Source organism: Balaenoptera borealis (assembly GCF_965194805.1).
Source record: "Balaenoptera borealis genome assembly, chromosome: 1".
Taxonomy (NCBI): domain Eukaryota; kingdom Metazoa; phylum Chordata; class Mammalia; order Artiodactyla; family Balaenopteridae; genus Balaenoptera; species Balaenoptera borealis.
Window position 1 is genome coordinate 175,298,291 of NC_138860.1, and position 25,950 is coordinate 175,324,240.

General features: G+C 51.3%; 1 protein-coding gene across 9 annotated transcripts in view; it reads right to left on the reverse strand.

Annotated features, from left to right (window-relative positions):
* Window positions 1-25,950, reverse strand: part of GRHL3 (grainyhead like transcription factor 3) — a 35,003-nt gene continuing 9,053 nt past the window's right edge. For 2 of the 9 annotated variants that reach the window (XM_082342329.1, XM_082342332.1), the window contains exons 2-16: window positions 23,053-23,239; window positions 20,249-20,310; window positions 17,920-18,265; window positions 17,589-17,662; window positions 16,976-17,129; window positions 16,659-16,770; window positions 15,180-15,274; window positions 12,770-12,928; window positions 12,105-12,183; window positions 11,850-11,983; window positions 10,117-10,151; window positions 8,657-8,814; window positions 7,732-7,817; window positions 5,161-5,225; window positions 1-959 (exon numbers count right to left, since the gene is read on the reverse strand). In XM_082342329.1, coding sequence (XP_082198455.1) covers window positions 845-959; window positions 5,161-5,225; window positions 7,732-7,817; window positions 8,657-8,814; window positions 10,117-10,151; window positions 11,850-11,983; window positions 12,105-12,183; window positions 12,770-12,928; window positions 15,180-15,274; window positions 16,659-16,770; window positions 16,976-17,129; window positions 17,589-17,662; window positions 17,920-18,265; window positions 20,249-20,310; window positions 23,053-23,239 — 1,861 coding nt within the window. In that variant the 3' untranslated portion in view covers window positions 1-844. The other 7 variants (XM_082342330.1, XM_082342331.1, XM_082342333.1 and 4 more) reach the window with 7 other exon arrangements.

The window sequence follows — 25,950 nt, forward strand, 5'->3', positions numbered from 1 at the left end:
GCATTTGAAGTAATACATACGTAGAATTTTATTACTAAATACCATACGAGTATACAAAATGCATAACTGAATAACAGCTAAAAAAAAAATCCAAGAAATGTGAAATACACATTTTTTGAAATGATAAAAACGTATCCATGAAAAATATAAAATGTTGCATATATATACAATATATACTTATATATATATAAAACATAAATGAAAACTGTAAATAAGAAATGTATACAGTAGTGAGCAGGCATGGCGGTCGTTTTACACCGAGGCCACTTTGTTCCAGTTGGTCGGCTCTGCTGCTGTCTAGTGTTGAGGAAGTATGTCTATGAGGAGAGTATATCCACTACAGTGTCTTTTAAAAGTCATTTGCACTGAGAATCAAGTGTTTTCAAGTTAACTAACTGACCAAAGGGTGAGGACTCATTGGTCTGAAGTTGACGGAAGAGTCAAGAACGGGAAGAGTCAAGTCAGCTTGTGGAGACAGGGTCCACTTGCCCCATCCGAACGGCAGCCTGCGGGAGAGGGGCTGTAAAGAAGGGCTTCCGAGGAGGAACGAGCCTGCTGGGCTTGTTAAGCAACATGACACTGTCTCTGGCTGGGCAGGCTCTGGCCGGAAGTTCGGAGAATAGATTCAAGCACGAGATGAAGGTTCGGATCAGGACACCTCCCAGGTCCCTTCCTGGCCTTGACGTCTGTGGGTCTGTGACTTGAGGGCCTCTTCCCCAGGGAAGGCATTCAAGTAACAGCACTGAGGCATGCGGAGAGGTTGTGTGTGGCACGGGGCCACTTCCCAGCTGGCCCCTCGCCTGGAGTCCACTTCAAGAGGTGTGCGGCTGTGGAGGCTCAGGGCTCACAGCTCCTGAAGGATGATCTGGATCTTGCCGTCAAGCTCCCCCACGTCCAGCAGGAAGGCGACATGGTTGCTGTAATGCTGAATGATGTTGTTGTCCATGTTGACCAAGATTCTGGAAGAGAAAAGAAGGCATGCGTAGAATGGGCTGGGCCCCTTGTCTGCAGGACCTCTGAGTAAAGGGGGACAGGGACGGTTACTACCTATCGGGCATCCCCAGCACTTCAGGCACCTCTTGGACTTTCTCTCTGACCCTCATAACAACCCACAAGGTGGGCACTCACTGTCCCACTTTACAGGGGAGGACACAATTCCCCAGTGGCCGAGCCCAACTCAGACCCAGGCCTGCTGGCAGCCACGCCCACCTACTGCACCAGATCGCCTCTCCTCACACACGAGTGTGGACACTTTTGAGCAACCAGCACAGTGCGCCTTAGTCACCAGGCCAGACTGAGCCCTCGGACGTGGCGTGTGAGTTCAAGTGCAGGACGTGTGGCGGGCGGACCCGTGAGGTCTGGGTTCAACAGCAGGCTGCGATGTGTCACTCAGCTGTGCCTGCCTGATCCACAAGCAGGTGCCACGCAAGGCCCCCTCAGTTTCACCCCAGGAAGCTGAAATCTCAGCGATGGCATCGTGGACTTGAGGAGCTTGGCTGTCTCTCCCCCCACAGTCTTCAGGCAAGGACCTGGGCCAACCTGAGAGGGACAGCGCCTCGGTGGGTGTGGCCCTCTGCAGAGGGTCAAAGCCATAGTGTAGCCAAGGGCACCCCTCTAGGAGCTGCCTCCCCAGTGAAGGACCCACCGGGCTGTGACCTGACCTGAGCACAGCAGCTTCCTCTTTGTAATGGGGGCGGGTGTTTTCCTCCATCCACCCCTCCATCCACTTCACCAGCATCTGCTGAGGTCTTTCCATGTTCAAGACCTTGCTCCAAACAAAAACAAGGGCCACATAGAGATCCTAGGTCCCGCCCTCCAGGAGTTTTGAATCTACTAGGGCCTGGGAGAATGGATCCTTATAACCGTAACACCCCAGTTCATAGATGGGGTAGCTGAGCAAAGTCATTTGCCTGGGATCACACAGTTAAGAGATGGCAGAACTGGAATTTGAATCTGGACTCTTGTCTCTTTCCACTGCATCATTTTTTTAGAAGAAGAACAACAACAAAACCCAAAACCCTATAATTATAAGTTAGGAAGTGGCATATAAAAGGAAGGCAAAATCCAGGGCTTGGGGAGAGTTCAAGATGAGGCAAGATTATTTAAGTGGGGCAGGAAGGAGGGCGATGAGAATCCCAGACTACTACTCCTGGCAGGTAGCCAGCCGTCTGCTTTCCCCGGGGACCCCAGGAGAGGCAGTGGCTTTGTCCCCCCACCCCGAATCCCCCAGATCAGGAGGCATAATGGAGACAGCAGTAGGCTGAAGCCTACGGCCCATGTCCAGTTGTCTCTGCAGTAGCATCAAGCAGCTGCTGCCTTCTGGAAGGAGGTCTGGGCTCAGGCTCCGAGGCCTGGGTGCTGACCGCCAGCATCTAATTATAAGATCCTGCTTCCTTGGGTCCTGTGTGCAGTTCCTTCATTTCACAGAGGGATCTTTGTCTGGGAGCTGCCGGCTGGGAACAGACCAGAGGAGACCAGGGTTGGGGCAGAGGGGTGGACGCTTTGTCAGTGTCGGTGCTTTTTTTAGTCTCCTATAGTGGCATTTACTGAGTGCTTTAGGTGCCAGGCACTAAGTGCCCTACGTGCACTAACTTGAAGGCCTACTCTCAGGCAGGGCCTCCCAGAAGGCCCAGAGCGCATGCCGGCGCACAGGGGACCCCAGACAGGCCCACAGACCCTTTCCTCTCAGAGGTCAATGACAACCGGGCCCTAGAGGCAGGGGCTTGTCAGGAGCTGCTGTCCCAGAATGTGGGCCTCCTGTCACTTGCCAGCTTCTGGCTGTCTTCTGTCCTAGTTCGCATAGAACCCCTGGCCAGCCGCCAGCAAAAACAATGTATTTGTTAATCTTTCAAGCATACTCAGTGGTGCTTGTAAAGCTGATTGTATCTACCTTGTCCAGAGGACTTTCTGGAGGGTTCTGTGAAAATAAACGAGGCCAGTGATTACAATTTCCTGTTCCTCAGATGAGGGAAGCAGCAAATGAGCCTGCCTCTGCTCTCCCAACAGGTTTTTTTGGGGATTCTTCTCATTTAGGCATCGCAGACAATCCTAGGCCTGAGGTTTCATAGCTGGGGTGTGTATGGGGTGTGGGTGCTTCTGAAGGGCCGCTGGGTGATGCCCTGGGCTATGGAGCTGGGCAAATATCAATCTGCTGGCCTGGCCACAGCCTTTATTTGCACACTGCTTAGCGGTTAAGGGAACAAGCAGGAGGCAAGATAAAATAGTGGGTGCAGGCATGGGCTTTAGACAGGCCATGATTCCTCCGGCCAGTTACTAACTCTGTAACCCTGGGACTATCCCGGACCCCAGTTTCCTCATCTGTAGAAATAATCATACCAAATTCAAATGGTCAACGAGACGATGCTTGGGAGTTACTTAACCCAGCGCTTGGCGTGTAGGAAGCGCTCCACAAATGCAAGTTAGTATAATTGTAGTTGAAATATCTGGCTGGGGCTTAAGGGAAAGACTTGCAACTCAGCCAGTGGGGCTATGGGGCATCTTTGTACGCAGTCATACACAAGGCATTTCCCAGCCCCTCAGCGCAGCCTGAGGTGGGATCTGTAAGAGAGGACGGCGGTGGTAGGTGGGGTGGCAGCCAGGGGGTGTGGACGTTGGCACCAAAGGGGAAGTGGGGCTGGGCTTGTCTGGGCAAAGCAGAGCCTGCCCTCCGCTATGAGGTGGATTCCGCTCCACAGAGCATGTGAGCTCCAGTTCCCAGTTTGAAACCGAAACTTGGAAGGAAAAAAATACACAAAGAGCCCTAGACATTCATACAACCAAAACCAAACGATCCTTTCCCAGGGGCTGCAGGGCTGCACACCTTCCCCCCACCGCCGGCCCTTCTATGGGAGGCTGGGTGGGAGCCAAAGGGGAGGGAAGGAGGCCTGTCTGCGAGGAAGGAGGTGGCCCCTGGGCCTGACTGGATGGGCCCTCAGCTTGAGTACAAAACATGCCTCATTTTGCAGTCCCCTGAAAGAAGAGCCACAGACAGTAGCCACAGGGCAAAGCCTGAGCACCTTCCAGGAAGAGCCGCGGAGAGTAGCGGGAGTTAGTCTCAGGCTGTCCGGAGCTGGAGGGTCAGTCCGAGCTGCTCAGGGTCGGGGAGGGGCTGGGGGGGGGGGTGGTTCCCAGGGCCCTAGTCCAGGATCCTCTAGGCAGGGAAAGGCAGTCACGATTCCTCACTGCACAGGGGCCCCCATGCTGGGCTGGTGAAGTGACCTAGGCAGCAAGGGCTGCAGAGGCCCGGCTCACCGGCTCTGACGGAGGTGGTAGCCTGGGAGGGCCGTCACCACGTGGCTCTCCAACTCCAGCCCCCCATGCCACCCCTGCCAAGGAGAGATCTCCTGGGCAGAGAGCAAAGGCTACTGTGGTCCTTAGCACTAATCCTCTGGAGCCCGTGGCAGGTGGCAGTCACTGCCCGGCCCCCTGGAAGGTAAAGCTTTACTCCCTCCTGCCTCATCCAGACTTGAAGATGGAGGAGGCCTGTGGAGCATCCCTGGCTGGGCTCCCTCAAGATGACGTCCAATCACAACTCCCTTCCCAGACTCATCGCCAGCCATTTCTTTCTCGGACCCTCTGACTCAGCCGGTAGCAACTTTGCTGGGCCCTTCTGCTTCTGTGCCTTTACTCCACTGTTCCTGCCCCTCTGAACATTGCTTATCACCTCTGAGCCTCAACTCCCCTATCTGTAAAATGTGTGTAATGGTATCTACCTCATGGTATGGCCGTGATGGTTAAATGAGATAAGCTTAACCTAGTATGTGGCACGTAGTAGGTGGTTAAGTGATGACAGTCACTATCATCATCACCATTATAGTCAAATGACCTGGTTACCTTGGTTATTTCTGACATGTGGCCCTGTGCTTCCCTCTCCCCCTGAGTAGGTGGTGTATGAAGACCCTTGCATCTGTCTCCCACTCCTTTCCTTCCCAACAGCGATCAGTGTCGGGTCTCTGCAGGTGGCCTTGGCCTGATAGGGCGCTCTCCACCCCAACTCCACATCGCCTCTACCTCTCCACAAGGCCAAGTACAGACACAGCTCAGCTCCGAGCAGCAGGCCTCTGCCAGGCAGGGCGAACCTGCTGGGGGCTCCCCGAGCCAACGTCTTAGGGGGAAAGGGGCAGGTGGGGGTGTGAGGGGGGAGTTGTGCTGGGCACTTACCCCCGCTTGCATTTCTTGTAGACTTTGTAAATGTTCTCCTCAGGGAACCCATACTTCTCAGAGATCTGGAAGAGGATGACAGGAGATTCACCATCTGCTGCCAAAACTGGGTTTATATCAGTCTTTTCTATCGTGACTTTTAATTTCCTGATTATAAAAGTAATATATACCCATATTGTAGAAAAATACAGTGAAGAAAATTATAACTCATCCATAATCCTGTATCCCAGAGATGAACACTAATAACATCTGAGTGTATTCCTTCCTGTCTTTTGGCCATGTACACGGGTATTTTTATATTCCACGTAGATAGTTTTACTTATCATTGTATGTTATAAGCCTTCCCATATCACAACAAACTCTTGACCAACAGCATGTTTAGTGGTTGTAAACTATTACAAAGGTCATCCGCCATTTCCCTCAATCCTTGCCTATCATCAGACATTTGGATTGTTCCAGTGCTGAGGGCTCCCCACTCACCAGCTAGCTGACCAGCTGTGCAAACCACTCGTGGAGATGGAAATGGTGCCTAGCTCATAGGGTTGTTGACAGAATTAAATGAATTGGTCTATGTAAAACACTTAGGACAGTTCCTGGTATGTACTAAATAAATGTCAGTACTCAAATAAATAGTCATTATTACTTCAGAAGTGGTGCAACAGGGATGCTCTTGTCCTGCTGTGAGGGGGGGAGGGGTGGATAACCCAAACACTGACCCTTTCTAGCAGGAACTATTTACCCCATTTGATGGGTGAGGATGCTGAGATTGAAGAAGATGAGGTACGCACCCAAGGCCTAGCCTAGAACCCAGATTTCCTGCCCCCATCACATCCCAGAACATTGGAGCTTAGTCTACAAGTGAGGAAATTGCAGCTCAGAGGCCTCAGCAACCTGGCTGAGCTCACACAGAGTCAGCCCATTTCTCCCCAGACCTCCTGAAGTCTCCTGTGGGGCAGACAGAACTGGTCTGGTCCCAGTTCCACCACCTGGGGTTGCAGAACTCTGAACAAGTCACCTTACTTCATGGAGCCTCAGTTTCCTCATTTGTAAAATGGGTGTCATGATGGGATGTACACACAGGTGGTTCTGCACCGGAATTGAGACGGTTATGTCAAGGGCCCGGCCCAGCGCCATCCCTGGGGAAAGCTCGGTCAAAGGCTGCTGGTTAGTGCTACTGGCTGCCTTGGAGCTGCAGGGAACCGCAAGCAACAAGCTTCAGGTTGAGGTTGTCCTCTCTGGGCCTTTCAGGAAGAGGAGCCGATCAATCTCCTCAACTGGTCTCTGCCTTGACAGAGATCTCTCCAGGCAAGAAAAGTTCTTAGACTACTTATCTTAATGGCAAGCAATGTGGCTAGAGGCTATCAGGAAGATCTCAAGTCAGTCTAAGCAAGAATTTAGGAGCTTTCTAACTATATGTTGTACAAAGACAGCTGCTTTGTATGGCTGCCCCATAAGCGATGAGCTCTCCATCCCTGAAGTATGCACGTCAAGAGTGGGCACCCACTTGGAAGAGGTACTGAGGAGAGAGCTCGGGCAGCAGATGGGGAGCTGACCCTCTAAGGTACTGTCCAACCCAAAGATTCTGAGTCTATATTCTAGTGACATTGATGGCCTTTTGTGAGCCCGGCTTCCTGGGGCTGGTGCCAAGCAGGGCTGATGCCGTGTGAAGAGAACAGGATAACATAGCCGAGTGGAGAGACCTTGGGCTGGAACCTCAGCTCTGTCACTTCTAGTTACCTTGGCAAGTCACCTGACCTCTGGGAGGCTATTTCCTTATGGGAAATGAGGAGATCATTAATAGTACCCACTTTTCAGGGTTGTTAAGAGAATATGGTGAGCTAGCAAATGCAGCATGCCTGACAAGATGCCTGACACACAGTGGGTCTTCAATAAAAGGTAGCTATGTTATTACTTGATTCATTTTCCCTTCCCCAACCTGACATCTTAGAACCATCTGGCTTTCCTGTGTGGTTCGACCTTGAAACACAGCTGGCCCCGGCAGAGGCTGTGTTTGCTCAATTTTTAGCTGAACCACAAAGCTGCTGTGGATTTTGTTCAGGGCTGTTTCACCTGCTCTCTGGCGGTTTGGGGGGTTGGGGAAGGTCTCCTTGCCCAGACACCACCTTCAGCCGCCCCAGCCAGCGCCCCCCGTCCAACCACAAGCTGGAGGAATGAGGCCCTCTGGGAAAGAAAAAAGGGTATCTCTGGGGCCTGGCCTTTTGGGGTTTCATTCCCATTAAAATAGAAACAGGTTTGCAAAGCCAACAAAAAGCTCTGGCCTGTCAGACAGCAGCCATCAGATTAAGGAGGATTTATGGTGTGTGCGACTCCCAGGGTGGAGCCCGGGTTCTGGCTGGGAGATAACATCTCAGAGGCACACCTCCACCAGCCGGGCCCCACAGGCGCCCTCAGATGGGTGGGACGGATGGGCCACCAGAAAGCCAGCGTTCCAGCGTATTCCTTCCCAGAGTCTTCCTGTGGGAAATCGGAACTCTACGGCGAAGAGTCGGGGGAGATGGGAGCGGCAGAGCGGCAGTGGCCAGGGAGGGCGGGGCCCACAAGGCCTCTTACCGCACTCCTCAGGCCCTTCAGGTCCGGGGTCTTCAACATGAGGGCGTCAAACACCTCCTCGGTCTCTCTCCGCACGTACAACAGCACTGAGAAGCAAAGGGTGGCTTTTAGTGGTGCAAGGGAACATCTGGGGGTGGGAGAATCTTAAAAAACATTATTTGTAACCTAACATTGATTTCTGCAAAAAGAGCAAATCCTTAATGAGGGTCTGTACCCAGCTGGGAAACACCCTACCTGGCTCTGCAGGTCCCACACACTTGCTCAGACTTTGCTGGTTTTGGTGGGTTTGAATCCCTGCTCTGCCACCTGCCAGCTCTGTGACCCTGAAGAAGTTCTTTTAATATCATTGAGCCTCATTTTTTCCAGACGGAAAATGGGGGCAGCTCCAGCCACTATTTCACAGAGTTGTTGTGGGCAGTATTGATATAACACCAAGTGGGGTGCAAGGCTCAGTTCCAGGTTGCTGGAAGCTTTTGATCTTACTTGCTGGTTGGTTTCTTCCTGATGGTCAGCTACAGCACCCCTCTCTCAGGAAGTCACAGACTTACTGTGTCAAAGACAGAAAGCCAGGTATTGAAAACCCACCCCACTCCTACCCCCATTAGAGAAAGTGGGGGGGACCTGCCCAACATCATGAGCCTGTTGCCTTACCAGCTGCCCCAGGACGCCCACGTTCAAACAAGGTCAGAGGCAGAAGCCCCCCAGCGCCGTGGCTGTCTCTCCAAGCACCCTGGATGCCCTCCTTACCCGCTCCACCCCCTCACTCAAATCCTGGCCCAGCCCCAAACTCCAGGGAGTAAAGCAGCCCTTCGTGCTCTCCCCGCTGGGGTGGGCGCTGCCCTGGCTGCCTGGACCAGAGTCAGCTTGAGGCTTTGGGGGGGCCTCGTGGGGGGCTGGGGGTGGGAGGGGGTGGGAGTGAGGCTACCTCTCTGTAGGTCATCTTCCTTGGCCTGTTTGGAGGGCAGAGGCTCAAACTCCTCGGTGAAGGGTGAGCAGGTACGCTTCAGAGGCAGCCTGTGGGGATGGCAGGGAGAGGCCTGTGAGGAACCCAGGGTCGGAGGGGCCCCAGAGGTGAAGAAGACCCTATGAGGGTGGGCACAAAGCAGTGGGACAGAGGTTACAGGCGCAGGTTCTGGAGCTGGACTGCATGGGTTTAAATCCCAGCCCTGCCCCTCCCTAGCAGGGGGACAGCCCCTCAGTGTCTGCATCTATAGCAGGGTGCTGCATAAAGTTGTGAGGCTGAAGGAGATAATGCACGCTGCTCTTAGAACAGTGTGTGACACACAGTAGACCCTCCATAAATATGGACTATTGTTTCATCATCAGTATTATTCTTTTTTGAAAGAATCGAGTTGGACGTGAGTCAGTGGGAGGAGGGAGGCTTGTGGATTTTAGAGTGAGTCAGACTTAGCTTCCAGCCTGCCTCTGCTTCCTAAAAGCTGTGTGACCTTGGGCAAGTCATTTCACTTCCTCTAGAGCCTCAGTTTCCTCATCTATAAAATAGAGCAAAAACCCCTGCTTGCCTGACTCACTGGGGCTGTCGTGAGGTAATAAGTGATATAATTTGGTGTGAAAGAACCTTATGAAAAGTACTTCTTGTTTATAAGGAGGAGACTGACTCACCTGTGGGGCTCTCCCGAATTCACTCTTTCTTGAGAGAGGACTTCCTGATCATCCTGGCTGACCTACTCTGGTTATTCTTTACATTTTACCAATTTTTAACATGTGGGATTCTTTTACTAAATTTTTGGTTTATTCTTCTAAAAAAAAAAAAAAAAGAAAGGAGGAGACTGATACCAGCACTACATGGTCTTCATGAAGCGCTTTCCCGTCTGCAAAGATTCTATCACATGCCACTTCTCATGTCTGCCTCATCCTCAGGAGGCCATTTGCCTCCTTTGACAGATTTCTAGCTGACGCTTGAGGAGGTGAAGGGACTGTGGCTGACAGAGGGAAGGACGTGGAGGTCCATCCTAGGCTGAAGGGCCAAGGGGCCCTGGCCACCCTGCTTGGCCTCCTGGAGTCTGGTGGGTGTGGGGGGAGGGGACACGGGGTTGATTCCCCTAAGTCCTCCCACACAGCGCCCCTCCTTACTCTCCGAATCTGCACCATCTCAGAGGCTTTCTCTTTCCCATTTTACAAGCAGGTGTCTCGCCAAAGATTCTCCAACTTTTCAAATAAAACAAACCCATAAAAACTCAGGCAATCTCAGTGAGAAAGGAGCATGAGTCTAGCTTGGGGGTTGGGGGCAGAGTCTCAAGGCTGCTTCCTCTGGGCCCGGCCTCTGGCTTGGGGGACAGCAAAGGGAAGGGCAGGCTGGGAGCTTACGAGCAGTAAAGGGGGGACAGGCAGGGAGGTGAGGCCCTTGGCTGCTTCTCTCCGTACCTGTTGGAGGTGCCATGTCCTGCTGAGGGCACTGCCTGCAATGGAGAGAAAGACATTTTCCATCACATACAGGAAGATGAGAGTAGCCCTCAGCCGCTGGAGGTTTCTGGGATGAACCATCTTTGTGGGGAGATACGGGGGAATGCAGTTTCAATGGCTTTCTAGCTCATTCTGCGCAGGTGTGTCCCCTCAAGTGAGCTGAGACCTTGAGTTGAAAGGAAGCACCAAGCCCCGGTTGGAGGAGTCGGGACTCAGTGAACACATGAGGTGCTAAGGAAAGGGTGGCAGAGTCGGTGAGCCCATCTGAGCCCCAGCATGCCCAGAAGGGCTGGAACTGCAGACTGTCCTGCAGCTGGTGACTAGGTAGCTGGAGCTGAGGCAAAAGAAGTGGAAGGGGAAGAGGCAGTCTTTCTGAACCCTCATGTGCGCCTGGCACTGTGCCACCTGGTGCAGCCATCACCAGTCCTATGAGGTAGGCACCCAGGCCCCGAGAGGGCAGAGTCTCCGGGGTAACACGCCACAGGAGGCAGAACTGTGATTCAGAATCGGGCTGTCTGCTCTTCCCGCTCCTCTGGTCCCCTCTCTCAGGCTCACAGGTACAAGCACTGGTGCCCCACTTCTTCCTCCCACAAGGGAGCTTTGCGCCCAAGTGGTCATCTCCCTACTTGAGGCCTCTGGTTGGGGAGAGAGAGTGGGTTATTGCAGCCTCCTGTGCTATGGGGGCCACAGAACTACCTCAGGGCAGTGAAGGCTGTGTGGCGGACACAGAGAGGGCTTTGAATGTGTGCCAGGGCTGACCTCAGGACTGGCTGCTCTTTCAGCACCATAATCTGTCTTATTGTTTGAAGTCGCTGCACTGAACACATCTGTACACCGAGGGCCATTTCTGCAAACATTCCCACCTAAACGGTGGGAGCTCAGTGGAAGGCAACAGTCAGATTGTTTAATATGAAAGCAAACTCACAGACAGGCTCTGGGGTCTTGATTCTGCCAATGACTTGTTGAGTGACCTTGCCTGGAAAGTGGGAATAACAGTCTCTACCTCAAAGGGTGGCTGGGCTGGGCTGCCCAGGTGAGGTGAGGGGGAAACGAGACAATGCAGCAAAAGGCTGGGCCCAGCACCGCTGGCCGGTCAAGGTGCTTGGTAAATGGCTCCCTGTGTTGAGAGGTGGTGTAACTCGTGGTAACGGGCACTGTTTCTGAAGCCAGGTTGCCTGGGTCCCAATCCTGGCTCTGCCACGTCCTATGTAATTTTGGTCTCAAAGCTTCAATCTCCATGCCATGAATCCAGGGAGAATCATATTATCAACTTCCCAGGGAGGTAGTGAGGGCTAAAGGAGATAACGCATGGAAAGCACTTAGAGCAGCGCCTGGAGTAAAGTGAGTGCTCACAAGTGTTGCTGTGACGATTATTAGCCACCCAGCTTTGATGCGGCTACAGTCTAACTTGGGACTCAGATATTAGAAACCTGCCCTGTGCGTGCTCCAGGAGTGAACATTTCGATGGGTATGAAGTCCATTTCTTTATTAACATGCTTCTCTTCAGTAGAAAAGGTCACTGAAGTTATATGACCATATATACATTTTTTTAGTCCCCTGGGATTCAGTAAAGATAATTTGATGATATCAGGACCTATCAACATCTAAATTGGCCTGTAATGGTCGAGTAGCAGGTCTGTGCTAAGACAGCCCCACCCAGGGGCCACAACCCTCTCTCAGCCCAAGGCACTCACCCCTCCAGGGCGCTGCAGGCCAGAGAAGTGCACGTTGGGGATGAACAGCACCGGCGGGGTTTCCAGGTCTGCCTCAGGCCGCAGGTAGGTGGTCTCATTGCCCCTGAAGCCGGACAGCAGGGAGCCCTTGACGCCTGATGGGAAAAGGAAGGCACTGTGCCTTGAGGTCCCTCCATTCACGCCTCCGACCGCCGCGCTCTAGTCTCCGATACCCTTCACCCCAGCCCAGCCCCGCTGTGACCCATCCCCACTGACCACTGTTGCTGGAGTCGGGGCACTTGACCTTCCTCCGGAACTGCTTCCGCTCGTCATCCCGCATCTTCCTTTCCGCTCCCTGTGGGGGACGAGGGAAAGGGGTCACCAATGGTCTCGGGAGGGGCTGGCTGCTTTGCCTCTTAAATGTGGGCCAGCCCTCTGGTGTTGCTTTCTTCCCAGAGTGAGACCAGGAAACGGGAAGGTACCAGCACTCGGCCCAGCCCAGTGCAGCCCAGCCCTGAGGTCAGGTAGACCATGAGAGACAGAGAAATAGAAAGACGGAGAAAGAAGAAATTGAGAGACACAGAGAGGTGTGGGGAGAGAGGAACAGAGAGAGAAACAGAAAAGAGAAAGGGACTCGGAGAGAGATAAGAAGAAAGAGAAATGTGAAAAAGACAGACAGACACAGAGAAAAAGAAACCTGGAGAACTATTTACAGAGATCTAGAAAGAGATCTTCAGAAAGAGGAAGGGATGAGAGACAGAAATGCAGAGAGCAGAGGAAAATATACACAGAGAAACCAAGACAAATGACAAGCACACAGGGAGAGACATTCAGAGAGCAAGAAACAGAGACAGACACCCCCAGAATGGCTGGGGAGGATGCACAGGTGGGGGCTGGCCCTTCTCCCTCCCAGGGCCCAGCAGAGGGTCCACCGCAGCCACCTTGTCACAAAAGATCTTGATCTGGCAGACAGCTCGGTGTACCAGGCGCTCAGTGCCTGAGCCACAGTCGTAGGTGTCGATCTGCAGGTTCAGGGGGACACCCTTCACCCCCTTCTGCGAGGAGAAGTCTGTGCTGAGGCAGTTGATGCCGATAAACACCTGGGGACAGATGAGGGAGCTAGCTAAACAGCTGACCCAGGTCACCAGGCCTGCTGTCCCATAACCGCCCTGTGTAATTATGGAGCCTACCGTGTGCCTGGTGGGCACCCTTAACTTCACAACGCCCCTGGAAGGCAAACATCACCACCTCTCTTTTACAGACGGGGAAACTGATGCTCAGAGAGGGGTGGCAGCTGTCCCAAGGCGGCACAGGGAATGTGTAAGGGAACCGGAGTTTGAGCTCAGGTCTTCATCAGTGGACAATGCAGCTTCCACTAGATTGCCAAGGGCAGCCCAAAGGCTCAAGGCCCTGGGAGGGAGACTAAGGGTCCTTTAGGAGCTTAAAATCCAGAGCCCATTTTTTTGCAACTCAGAGCAAGGAGGTAGAGAAGGGCCAAATCCCCCTCCCCGCCAGCTCCAGAAGACCACTTTCCTGCTGGCCCTGGGCCACAGAGAGTGAGACACTGCCCCTTTGCGCGGCAACCACCAGCTCTAGCCATAGCTGAACCAGTCACCCCCATTGTACAGCTGAGGAAATTGAGGCTCTGAGCATGGATGTGACTTGTTAACGTTTCCACAGGGAGTTGGGCAGGGTGGCAAGGTGGAATGAGCCTGGACATCGGGCCGCTTAGACCTCTGCCTCTCAAGCCATGTGGCTTTGGATAAGTCCTTTAATCTCACGGGCCTCAGTTTCTTTATCTGCAAAATGGGGACAATTAAACCTACCTCTTGTGGCTGTGAGGCTGGTAGAAAATCTAGGGGGCTTGGATATTTTGTAACTGTTGTTGTAAGTGGGACAGTTGGAGTCTCAACCCATGTGCCTATGTGCAGCTGATGGCAGCCTGGGGTCAGTCTTAGTTGGGCATCTCTTGGCAAGCTCACCTAGCGATTGCCTACTGCTGACTCCTCCGTGGGACACTAGGCCAGACCCCACTCCAGGCTGGCCCCTGTTCTTTGCGGCATTTCCCTTGGAAATGACCCTGACTTACACAAGTGGGGGTGGGGTGTGGTACCTGAGCAGACCCCCTTCCTTCCCTGGCTGGGGGGGGCCAGGCCCACAGGTGCATGCCAGACATACCTCCCCCTCAGCCAGCTCAGCCCTAATGCAGCCCCCACCCAGCTCACGCCTGAGAAAGACCCAAGCCTGGGGGCTTAAGAGGCTGTGAGAAAATCCCAACCGAAACCCACCTCTCCCTTCCCACGAAACTCATTTCCCCCCTCCCTGAACTGGAGGCCCCAGCTCCTCCCTCAGTCCCTGGTGTCTGTTTGAATAATAATAATCCCTCGCCTTTGTGCCTCCCTTTGTTGTTTTCAGAGCCCCTTCACCTCCATTTTCTCCAGGCAGCCTGGACCGCCCCATGAGGCAAGGCAGGGAGACAGGGATTAGGTCCCCAGCTTTTCTAGGCCAGAAAGGCCCTTGCCAAGAGCCGGATCCAACCTTGGTCTGATGGGGTAAGTCTGGCCCAGGTAGGTGAAGGGACAGGCCCAGGGTTACCCAGTCCCCAACTTGCAGACTAGTGCCCTTTCCATGATGCCACCTGTCCAAACAGAAAACCAAGACACAGAGGGACACTGCAGCACAGGTGAGTTCAAGTCTGGTCTCAAGCACTAAACGGCTTAATCACTGGTGTGAAAAAAAATCACCAGAGGCTCCATTTCTCAGGTCTCTCCGATGGGCCTGGCATCGTGCCTGTCTCTTTGACGTGCGTGATCTCGTAGGATCTTCACCACAACTCTAGGAGGCAGAGGCAGATTATTCTTCCCTTCCTATGCGCTCAAGAAGTGAGGTAATGGGTTTAAGCCCTCATCTACCAGACTCCAAAGCACTTCTGCAACTCTCTGCACTAGCCCACAAGTCAGGAAACCTGGCGTCAGCAGCAGCTTGCTGTGTGGCCACGCGCAAGGCTTAGTTTTCCTGTCTGGTAAATAGGTGGATTGGATTAATTAACAACAGCCACCGCTTCTGTGCCAGGCTGTGCTCTACCTTTTCCTTATCGCACCTGATCCTCACGCCAACCTATCAGTTGGTGCTATGGTTACACCCCAATTTTCAGCTAAGACATCTGTCCAAGGTCACAGAGCTGGGAAGTGGGCCCAGCGTTCCTGGCTTCTCCACACTAGGTATCCTGCCTCCTCCACTGGTGCCCGCCTCGGAGCAGCTGCCACAATCGTAGGTGCAGGCAAGCCCTCTTCCCGGGATGGGGACTTCCTGGCAGCCTAGCCCCATTCTGGCCATGCCCCCAGCACTGACCTTGGCCTCCTCGTTGACATTCCACACAAAGGACAGTGCATTATAGGCCACCTCCTCAATGTGTTGCACAGTGTTGAAGTTTTCTTTGCAGTCAGCTGAAACCACAGGAGACCAGAAGGAGAGTCAGAAGGGAAGGGATTTGGGGGCCCCATGGGGAGGGGTCATTTAGGGGGTGGGCCTTGTTCTTGGCAGGGACTTGTATCCTCTCCCCCAAGGACCATGCTTCAATGCAGGGAGGAAATTAGTTATTGTGCCCTGGGCTACAGGTGGAAAAACTGAGGTCCAGCCTGAGAAGCACATCTGTCCAAACTCCAGAGGACTCCTTAACTTTGCCAACTAGGCCAGGGCCCTCATGATTTTGTGGTGGAGCTTATACTTTTCATGGGATTGTGATTTAGGACATCTCCCAGACAAAGCAGTAGTAATAGTAGTAATAATCGCAGTAATAGTGGTAGTAATAGCCATAGTAAAAGTCGTAGTACCAGTACTACTAGTATTGAACTAGTAATATTAAATAAATGATAGTACTACTGTCATTTATTGAACACTTACAATATGGCAAGCCTTCAGTTAATCCTCACAACAATATTATGAATATTCAGCTTACACATGAGGAAAACAAAGCTCAGAGAAGTTTGGTCACTTGCCCAGGGTCACACAGCTAATAAAAGGTAGAGTAAGGACTGGAGCCCGGCTCTGTCTGGCTCCTGAACCCAGGCTCCTAACCACTTTACTAACTGGCCTCTCAGGTAAGTCACTGAATCATCCCTATTTGTATTATGTTCTCTAGTACACGTGGCTCCAAGGCAGAAACAGCTCTGTAGGCAGGCAGGGCAGCTGCCGTTTTTCCAGTTGACAGCGGAAGAAACCAAGGCCCAGGAAGGGGAGGTGACACAGGCCACACAGCCAGGAAGAGAGTGATAGAGCCAGAACCTGGAGATCTGAGGATGGACAGTGCCTCCCGCTCATCGCGGGGCCCGGGACAAGGTGGCACACACAGAAGGCCTTCCCCCAAAGGTTCCGGCTTCCAAGGCAGAACTGCCCTTGCACTGTGCTTCAAGCCTTCCAAATCACCCACTGCCTGCACTGTTATGCATTTGTGTCTCAATTGGCCAAGCCCCCTGATGGGGACAAGCAGGTCAGCATCCCAGGGGTGTATTTATCTGACACTGCTAGGGTCCCCAGGGTTCTGTTTATCCCAAAGCAACACAGAAAAGAGGTCATTGCTTCCAGCCAACAGATGCAAATCCCTGCAAACCCCACAGCGTTTGACCTGGAGACAGGGGCCAGGCAGGCGGCTGGAGTCAGAAATAAGTCCTGCAGAGGTCAGAGGGGGCTGGGAAAAAGGGGCACAGCAAGCAAGGCCTAAGTGGGGGGTGTGTGTGTGCGTGTGTGCGTGTGTGTGTGTGTGTGTGTGTGTGTGTCTGTTGTGAGACAGAGGAAGAGAGACCGGGACGGAGGGCTCGGGCGGGCTCTTACCCACATCGATGACCCGCTGCTTGGCGGTGGGTTGCCGGGAATGCCAGTGCTTCCAGAAGCGCAGCTGCTCCACCGGGCCCTTCTCGTTGTCGAAGACCACCATCACCACACTCTGCAAGCACAGCAGTCACTGTGACCCCCAGCCTCAGAAGAGGCCCAGGCAGCCTCATCCCTCGCCAGAGCCCGGGTCAAGAGGCCCAGCCCTTTGGCTTACTTTCCCCCACTCCGTGGCGATGGGCAGTCACACAACAGCACCCTCTCCCTGGGGTCCCTGGCCGGCAGGGCTGACCCGACCCCCGCACCAACTGCCCAAGTACCTTGACTTTGCTGGAGGACAAGGCAAGGCCTTTGCCGCCTGCTGGGGTCCGCAGGGTGACAGGGTAGAACTGGCCCTTGTTGAGGTAGGCCATGGGCGACTCGCCCGATTTGATGTGGATGGCTCTAGGGGAGCCCAGGGTGTACTCAAAGTCACTGCGGGGAGGAGGGAGAGGAGGGTGAGGCTGGGCTCCCAGGCAGGAGTATCCCAAAGGGCGGTGGGGCAGGAAGCCCGAGGCTCTGCTATGGCCTTACTATGTGACCTCAGTAAATCACTTTACTTCCTGGGGACTCAGTTTCCTCTTTTTCAGAGTTTCTATTTAATGGCTTTATTGAGCCACAATCCTCCTGAATAATGAATAGTGGAAACCAGAGACCCCTGAGGGGTGACAAAGTTATAAGGAAGACTAGGACAACAGAACCTTGGTTTTCTAACAGGGTGCTGAGCTCTGAGGTCCTTGTCACAGCCCAGGAAAGGGATGTAGAAATGACTCTATTCTTTTATGTGCCTTCACTCCCCTCTTTTCATTCACTGACGATGCCTGTTCTGGGGACAGTAGGGTCTTTCTGCAGCCCACTGCCCAGGTGGCCAAGGGTCCAGGGAGGCTGACTTACCTCTTGGGGCTGGGATAGTCCTCTGGACACGGGGGTTCCGGGGATGATTTCAGGATATCTGGGAAGAGCAGCGACTGCAGAGAAACACAATCCAGAGAAAATAAATGACCACATTCAGTTCTGCTGGGACCTCAGCCCAGGGCCACTGCATACAACTGTGAAGGTTGTATAGTGTACAACCTGGACAACAGTACATGGCAGCCCTGCCTCAGCTCAAGGACTCTTTCTCCCATGCATTCCAAAGCTCTGACCGCCTCACTGTCTTCTCTCCTTCCGTACACGTGTGACTACACCCAGGGATGCTGTGAGGGATATGGGGGTGGGCCCTCACCTCCTGTGGGTCATCTTTGAAGGTGCTGTCAGGCTGCCAGCGCTGTGTGGGAGGCACCCCATGAATGCTCTCAAACAAGGAGCTGAGGGAGCCATTATCATACACATCACTGGTGGGCAGCAGGTAGCCGTCCACAGAGCCAGCTTCCAGCTTGCTGGGGCCTGGGGTGAGGAGAGCTGCCTTGCCCGGTGTGGGTGCAGCCCCCTCCAAGCTCATTAGGTTATTCTTCTTGAGCACATCTGGGTACTCTGGGGTTCCAGACACATTCTCTGTCAGGAATTTCATGAGGTGCGTGGGACTTTCAAGGGGAGTGAGGTCCATCTCATATTCCATGCCATGGTAGTACCTGAGGAGAGACAGGAGGGATAAGTGGGTGCACCTCTTCTCTCTGAGGGGCGGGGGTTCCTTGGCTGGATTGGAGGGTGACCATCACACTGACATACTGACCTCCTTTAATCCAATGTAATGTTAGGTCTTACCAACATGTGTGAAACAAGATACTGCAGCAAGCCAGTGTGTCACAGGGATGAGCAGGGAGGAGGGGGTCAAGAATGCAACCAAGTACAGGCTCAGAGTTCAGGGGGCAAATGTCTGCTTTATCCATTACAGTACTTGGTAATTAAAAAAACTGAAAGTTTAATTATTTATTTCTTATCCAGAGTCAAATGTCCCCACACTAAAAAAACCATATTGAGTCATCCATGGTGTGGGCAAGAGTGGGTATTTGTGAGTACAGTTAATGTACGTTGAGAAAAAGGTCTGAAAGGATATACCCCAAACTATTAAGGGGGGCAGGGAAGTAGGATTACAAGAAACTTATTTTTTTACTTTATTTATTTTTTTAGCAAAAATAACAGTGACTTTAATGCATTTAATTTTACAGAATCCAAAGAATTTTTACATATGGTCCTCGCTTGGTTGTCAAAAGAGCCAGATAGACTATTTTCACACATAAGGTCCAGAGATTCACAGAATCAGAGACACTGAGTGAACACACAGACCTTATAATAAGATGATTCTATTATCAGTGGGTGCTCTCCTTTAATTGTGCCAGTCTTCCATTCCCACCACCACACTTCTGTTTCTCAATGCCCAGCCCCAGTATGGATATTTATTTTGTTACTATACCAAATTTATTTTTAAAAAGTAAACTAAATTTAAAAATAGTTACAACAATAGTTTAATTATTATAATTATACAAATATTGTTTCCTGGCTGGCCAAATATTTTACTATAACTTTTCTTAGAACAACTTTTGTTGTTATTGGAATTATGATATTAATGAGTTTTTTCATTTTATAATTTTCTACTTATCTATTCATAATTTCCCTAAAACTGTCATACACCTATAAACAATTTTCTTCAGATGAACAAATATATTATGTAATCCGCCAGTTCATTCCTCCCTCCTCCCCTTCCTTCCTTTCTTCCTTTTTTACTTTATACATTTCTACAGAGTTTGAATATTTTATAACAAGTAGGTATTATTTTATAATCAGAAAAGCTAACAACATTTTAAAAAATTAGTTTTGAGAAAAGTCTCCTGCACCGAAGCCCACTGTTTCTAGCAGTGCAGGGGCCCTGAGCCAGCCGCAAGAGTTGCAATGCCTGCCTTAGCAGTTTGGATGTTCTCGAAGGCAGAGAGGAGACCAGAAGGTTTCCCAGCAGAAGCCCTGCCCAGTGCGGGGAAAGGAAAAGTGGAGAAAGGGGGGCAGGGTCCTTCCAGTGCCCATCTGGCCATGAGCACGGCCTGGGCTGCTTTCTACAAGAAAAGGAACATCAGTGCCCCGAGGCACTAATGCCAGGCAGAGGCCCAAGAGAGCCAAGGGAAAGAAATATGGGAACATAGGTGCCCCCTCCCCTTGAGGCTGCAGGGAGGGTTTTGGAGCTAGGACAGAAAAGCTTCCATCAGGGCTTTTCCACCACTATGGCTTTGAAGTTTGTTTTCAGTAAACTCCAGCTCACGTGGCCTGCAGGCACCTAGGATGTGTGTGTGTGTGTGTCTGTGTGTCTGTGTGTCTGTGTGTTCAAGCAAGGTCTCACTATGATTTTGTGGGCCCTAGTCTCTTTTGCCTTCATAGATTCCTTCCTCCATAAAAATATTTTAAAAACCTTTTACAATTGCATTGGTATAAATACAAATATAACCCAGGTTGGATCATATTCATTGTTTTCTTCTGACTTTAAAATAGATTACAATGCCTTCGTGGGCCCCTAAGAGTACGGTGGGCCCTAAGGACTGTACCTCCTGTGCCCAGGGGATAAGGGGCCTAGAGGTGGGGGTGGGGAAGGGCAAAGGGACAGAGATGGTGGCGCCGGCGAGCCTCACCTCTTTCCTTGGTCGTTCCGGCCCCCAGTGCTGGAGGACAGTAGCCGCTTCTCCTTGGGGCCCTGAGAGGAGAGGAAGGAAGGATTTATGCATGGCTCTTGGGTACGATCTGGCTGTTAGGAGCCTCAACCCCCTCCGGGGAACTTGGCCAGGCAGGGTAGCTATCTTGGTCACTGGGAGAAAACCCACCAGTCCTTCGAGTTGTCAGGCCATCATTTAGTCTGAGCCCCAAGTTACAGAGTGGGGAGCAGTACCCCAAGATTAGCAGTTAGGAATCATGGAATTTGGAGTCAAGCAGGCCTAGCTTAAGTTCTAGCTTTACCACTTAAAAGTGCTGTGTGACTCTGGATAAATGACAGTGCTTTTCTGAGGTTCAGTTTCTTCATATGTCAAGTGGGGGATCATGAACTCTACTTCAAGGGGATTGCGAAGATTTATTAATAAAAATAATGTTTACTGTTTTTTAATGGAGTACTTCCTATGCACTGGACCCTGTGCTATGTGCCTTCTCTGTGTCCTCTAATTTAATCCCTACAACAACTCTATGATGTCTACTAATGTTATCCCCATTATATGGATGAGGAAACTGAAGCCAAGAGAGGCTCCGTCATCTTAGTGATTAGGAGTGTGGACCTCTTGGGTTTAGTTCCTAGATCTGCCATGTATTGGCTGTGTGATCTTGCGCAAGTCCCTTAACCTTTCTGCACCTCGTTGTCCTCATCTGTAAAACAGGAATAATAATAGTGATACCAACCCCTGGGACTGTTGTGAGTGTTTAGACCGGCACCTGACACATGGAGGGGACTATGTAAATGTTACCTTTCATGATTATGGTCATAATATTGTATCTTAGAGCATCCAGGTCATTTCTCCCTAAGGCTAATAAAGCCAGAACAAGGTCTCCGACCCAGCCTAGTGACTCCAACGCCTGGGTTCTTAGTCTCACCCCGTGGAAGAGCATGAGGAAAGGTGCCTGGCACAGGGCCCGGCATTCAGTGAGAAATGGTAAGTGGTCACCTCTAGGACTATATTGCTCAAAGCCACATTGCCAGCTTGTGGTAGGAACAGGTCTCGAACTCCCAACTTGGTGCTCTTTCCACACCATTAGATCATGTCTTTACTATACATAGTGCTGCTCTGAATCTAACATGCTCTGGGATGGGAAGAGGGGGGCAGGTGTATCTCACCGGAACACTATATTGCAATAAACCACTGCAAGCGTCACCTTCAGAGCCTGTCCCCACCACTCTGGCCCTGGGAACGGCCTCTTGCCCAGGGGAGATGATGCTAGATTTTATTTTACGGCCCAACCTCAAGCTATATATCCCAGGCTGGAGTTTAAGCTCAGACCTAGAATTCTGGCTCCTACCATGTCGCCAGGCTGAGGCAGTTAGTTCCAATTTCTTTTCCATCAAATGCTATGAGGATGTTATCAGTCTGCTGGGGAGAAGGTAAGGTAGGGTAACCATACCACTCCAGGATGAGAACCAAAGCCAGAGAGATAATTTGGGGCTTTCTCATATCTGAGGCCACTTCCCCCCTTGGCCTCTGAATTTACAGAGAGTTTACCTTCCTTTGTGTAGCAGAATAGGTAAACTACTTCTTGGGCCTGTGAATTTGAGGGCTTATTTACGAGGTGGCTTTAAATCTTCAAGTTCAGATTCAGTTATCACAGTATTTAGCTATTCATGTCCCCCAGCCTCAGATCTGGGAAAGTCTCTTGGAGAAATAACCCAGCCTAGGAAGAGCAAGAAAGTTTGCTGTCATATGACAATTCAGACAGATGGGTAGTGGCTGCCTGGACTACTAGGTTGAAGAAGATTTTGTGTCCTCATATACCCTCAGTGAGAATACAGTCTGTAATCCATTAGCAATGTCTGGCACAGGCACTGGAAGAGGGGTGATGTCGTGTGTAATGTACTTGTGGTTACTGACAGCTTTAAGCACACTTATCATATATGAGAGTGCCTGATTCCTGTTCTCAGGAACTGACAGTCTCCCAGAGTCAAGGCCAAGGCCCAGGAAACAATTAGAGAACAATAAAAGATGGTCTGTCAGGAGGTAATACAATGCATATAATGGCAGCGAGGGTATGAACGATAGTGAGACACTCAGGAGAGGGAGAGGTGATGTGGCAGCATGGCTTCCAAGAGAAGGTGGGCCTTGGGAAGGGTCCTGAAAGAAGGGAATGGATTCAAGAGGAAAAGGCATGTTCTAGGTGGTGGGGTTAGAATAGGCAGGTGGGGATGACAGGGCAACTGGGATGACCTAAGGTACAGGGGCAGAAAGAAGATGGTAGGTTGGGGGTATTGCTGTGGTGTGTAAGGCCAAGGCCTTGATCCATTCAATCAATACGTATTGAGCACTGTGTGGCAGGCAGTATGGGGTGCTAGGGGCTCAGTAATGATCATGACACGATTCCTGCCCTCCAGGAGCTCAGTGTCATGGGGGAGATGGAGGAATAAATGCACAAACAGCAAGTTTCTAAGGAGAGCTTCAAGGAAAAGGATGGTGGTTGCTGAGGGTGCCCAGAGGAGGCACAGAATGGGAGACCCCGGAAAGCCTTCCCCGCCTCTGGTGGAATGAGCTGACATTGAAGCTGAGGCCCAAAGCTGAGAGCACGGTTTAGCTAGGGGAAAGGGGAGGGTACCAGGCAGAGGGAACAGCATGTGCAAAGGCCCAGAGGTGTGAAAGAACATGGTGAGGGGTTAGGGGTGGTCATGGTGGGCTAGTGAGCCATGAGGCCTGAAAGCGAAGGCACACAGTCCGTTAGAGGGGGGCATGCCCAGAGGTGGCGAACGTACCATGTAGTAATCGTAGAGGAAGCTCAGGGCCGCAACGCTCTCATCGTCTCCATTGACTCTCATCATGGCTTTCGTGGCCGCCGTCAAGGGATTTTCAAGGTAGGTCTTCCAGGCCTCATCCTCGTTAGTGTAGGGGAATTTCTGGAAGTTAACTGGGTCGTTCTTTAGCAGCCGTACGGATCTGAAACTGAAAGGCAAGTAGGGAAGGTCAAATTTAGGCTGTCCCAGCAGAAGTTCCGTGAATGGTCAGCCTCAGAGCAACACCCAGGAATTCAGAGAGTTACCAGCCTTGAAAACTTGAAACTGCTTCTTCTGTCATCACTGGGCAGATGGAGCAGTAGAATGTATCCACACTCTGGAGCCAGATGCTTTGGGTCACCACCAAATGTTACCACGTAGAAGCTGTAGACCTGGGGCCTCAGTTCCCTCATCTACAACATGAAGACTGTAATCCCAACCTCGCAAGGCTTCAGAGAAGATTCAATAAAATGCTTCCATGGTAGATACTTACTCAAGGGGAATTAGTGTAACAAGGATGGGAAGTAACAATGACAAGCTGCAGAGAATAAAATTTCCAGGTAACTCAGCATGAGTTCTTCTGATGAAATTCTCCTCAAGACCGAGAAAGACACAGAAGGCTGGAGATCATTTCAACTTAGAGAGTGTGGTGAGGGACAGAAAGAGCCCGAGCAAGGAAGCCCACAGGCAGAACCTGGTCTTGGGAAATGGCATTTCAGACCAACATTTATTGTAGAGCGCCCAGGCAGCTGCTCAGATGCCAGGAACCGGAGTGGAATGCTGCAGGGCACCCCTTGGCAGGCAGAACCTGGGCGCCGCGCTGAGAACTTGGACAAATACAAGCCACATAGGCTCAAAGGTAAGAGATCAGGAAAGACTCTTTGGAGGAGGCAGACATTTTAGTTGGGGACACTCCGCACGGGGGATTATATCACTCAGATATGTAGGGCGAGTGTCCCAGGAATAGGAACAGAATACAGATTAATGATGATGATGATAAAAATAATGTCTAATCTTTATTGAACACTGACCATGTTTTAGGCACTGAGCTAAGCACTTTTCATGGATTATCTCATTTAATTCCCACCACAACACTGTGAGGCATGTAGCATTATTTTCCCTATTTTATACATGAGGAAACTGAAGCTCCGAGAAGTTAAGGGAGTTGCCCAAGGTCCCAGTTAGTGGGTTAGTGAGTGGCCCAGAGGGGATTCAAGCTTGAGCAGGATGATGCTGTAATATAGAATAGTGTTCTCAAACTTTCGCTGCCTCAGAATGACACGGAAGGCTTGTTAAAACACAGATTTCCAGGCCCCACCCCTAAGTTCCCTGGTAATGCTGATGCTGGTGGTTTGGGGACCACGCTTTGTGAATCACTGGTGTAGAACATGCTCTTAATCATGAGCAAGGGCATAGAGGTGGGAAAGTCCTGCTTATGTTCACTTTAGAGCAAAGAATGTGTGAAGGATACTGGTAGGTGAGAAGCTGGGGACAGCCAGGCTGAGAAAAGAGAACTCCTGAGACTGGTGTCCTGGTGCCCCGGTGCCCCCCTTTCTAGGTGAGTCTCATAGATTCTCTAATGCTAGAGACATAGGAGTAATGCCAGCTGCCGTTTACTACACTATATATGAACACTTTCCACTCATCAGCTCTGCTCCTTACAAGAACTTTAGAGGTAAGGATCATGTGCTGCAGTTCACAGATGGAGAGACCCAAGACTCGGAGGAGATAAGAAAATGCCCCCAAATCACCCAACTAGTCCATGACGCAACCAGGATTTAAACCCAGGCTTGTCTAGTACCAAAGCCACACATTTTCCACTAAGCCATACAGCTTTACCATAGTGCAAGAGGGCAATCCCTACCACAACAGAGAAATGCTCTAGTTGTGGAATCGCAGGCACTGTGGCAGACTGGTGGGTGGGCAAGGACCGTCACAAATCACACCACAGGAAGTGCCCTCCTGCTGCCCCGCGGCTCAAGCCTGCATTCTCAGACACAGAGGGAATAGCAGACAGGCCACAGCCAGACAGGCCGGGGGTGGCACTCAACCAGGGGCTTCTTCCAGGGCAGCGTCTCCCATCTCACTGAGCGCCAGGGTGTGGGGTACTGGGCTCTGAAAGGGAGGGAGAGGGAGCTGTCACACAGGAAAGAGAGATGACAGAAACCTTCCTGCTCCAGGGGCATGTAGAGGGAGGCACACCTCAAGTTTCTGCTTCTATAAATCAAGGGCCTTAAGATGGAGAGGTGAGAAAAGGCCCCTCCCAGCTGCCTCCTGGGCCTGGGGTTAGAGGAACTCACAGAGCAAGCCCAGGTGGCTGCCCCCAACCCCTCCCAGTCCCAGCCTACACGGAACTCCTAAGCCAAGGGGGCATAGGAGAAGCAGGGAAAGGCCTGGTGGACCACTCTCTGGGTCAACAAGGAATCCCAGCGTTTAGCACCGTTCTTTGTTTATAAAATGTGTCTAATAAAAGCACCCACCATGTAGGATGTGAGGATTGAGTGCAACATCACAGGAAAAATGCTTAAAACTGTCTCTGGCACACAACAAGTGCTTAATACAAAAAGAATGATGTTGCCATGCCATGGAAAGGATATACTTTACAGAACACTCTTTCCAGAATGTCAAAAATCTTGAGCCTATGGAATCTTATGCTGTAGTTTGGTCTTCAGGTGTTGAAATAATTCCTCATTTATAATTTCTAATAAAGGAGTAATATGCCAAAAAAAAAAAAAAATTGTGCTCTCGGTCCAGCTTGGAGCTAGACATCAAAGGCTTGCAACGTGGTACAAGACATGGTCACCCTGCAAATCACTGGCAGATCTGGGCCTGGAGCCCCAATTTGCTGACTCTGGTGGAATGACCATTATCAGCTTTGAT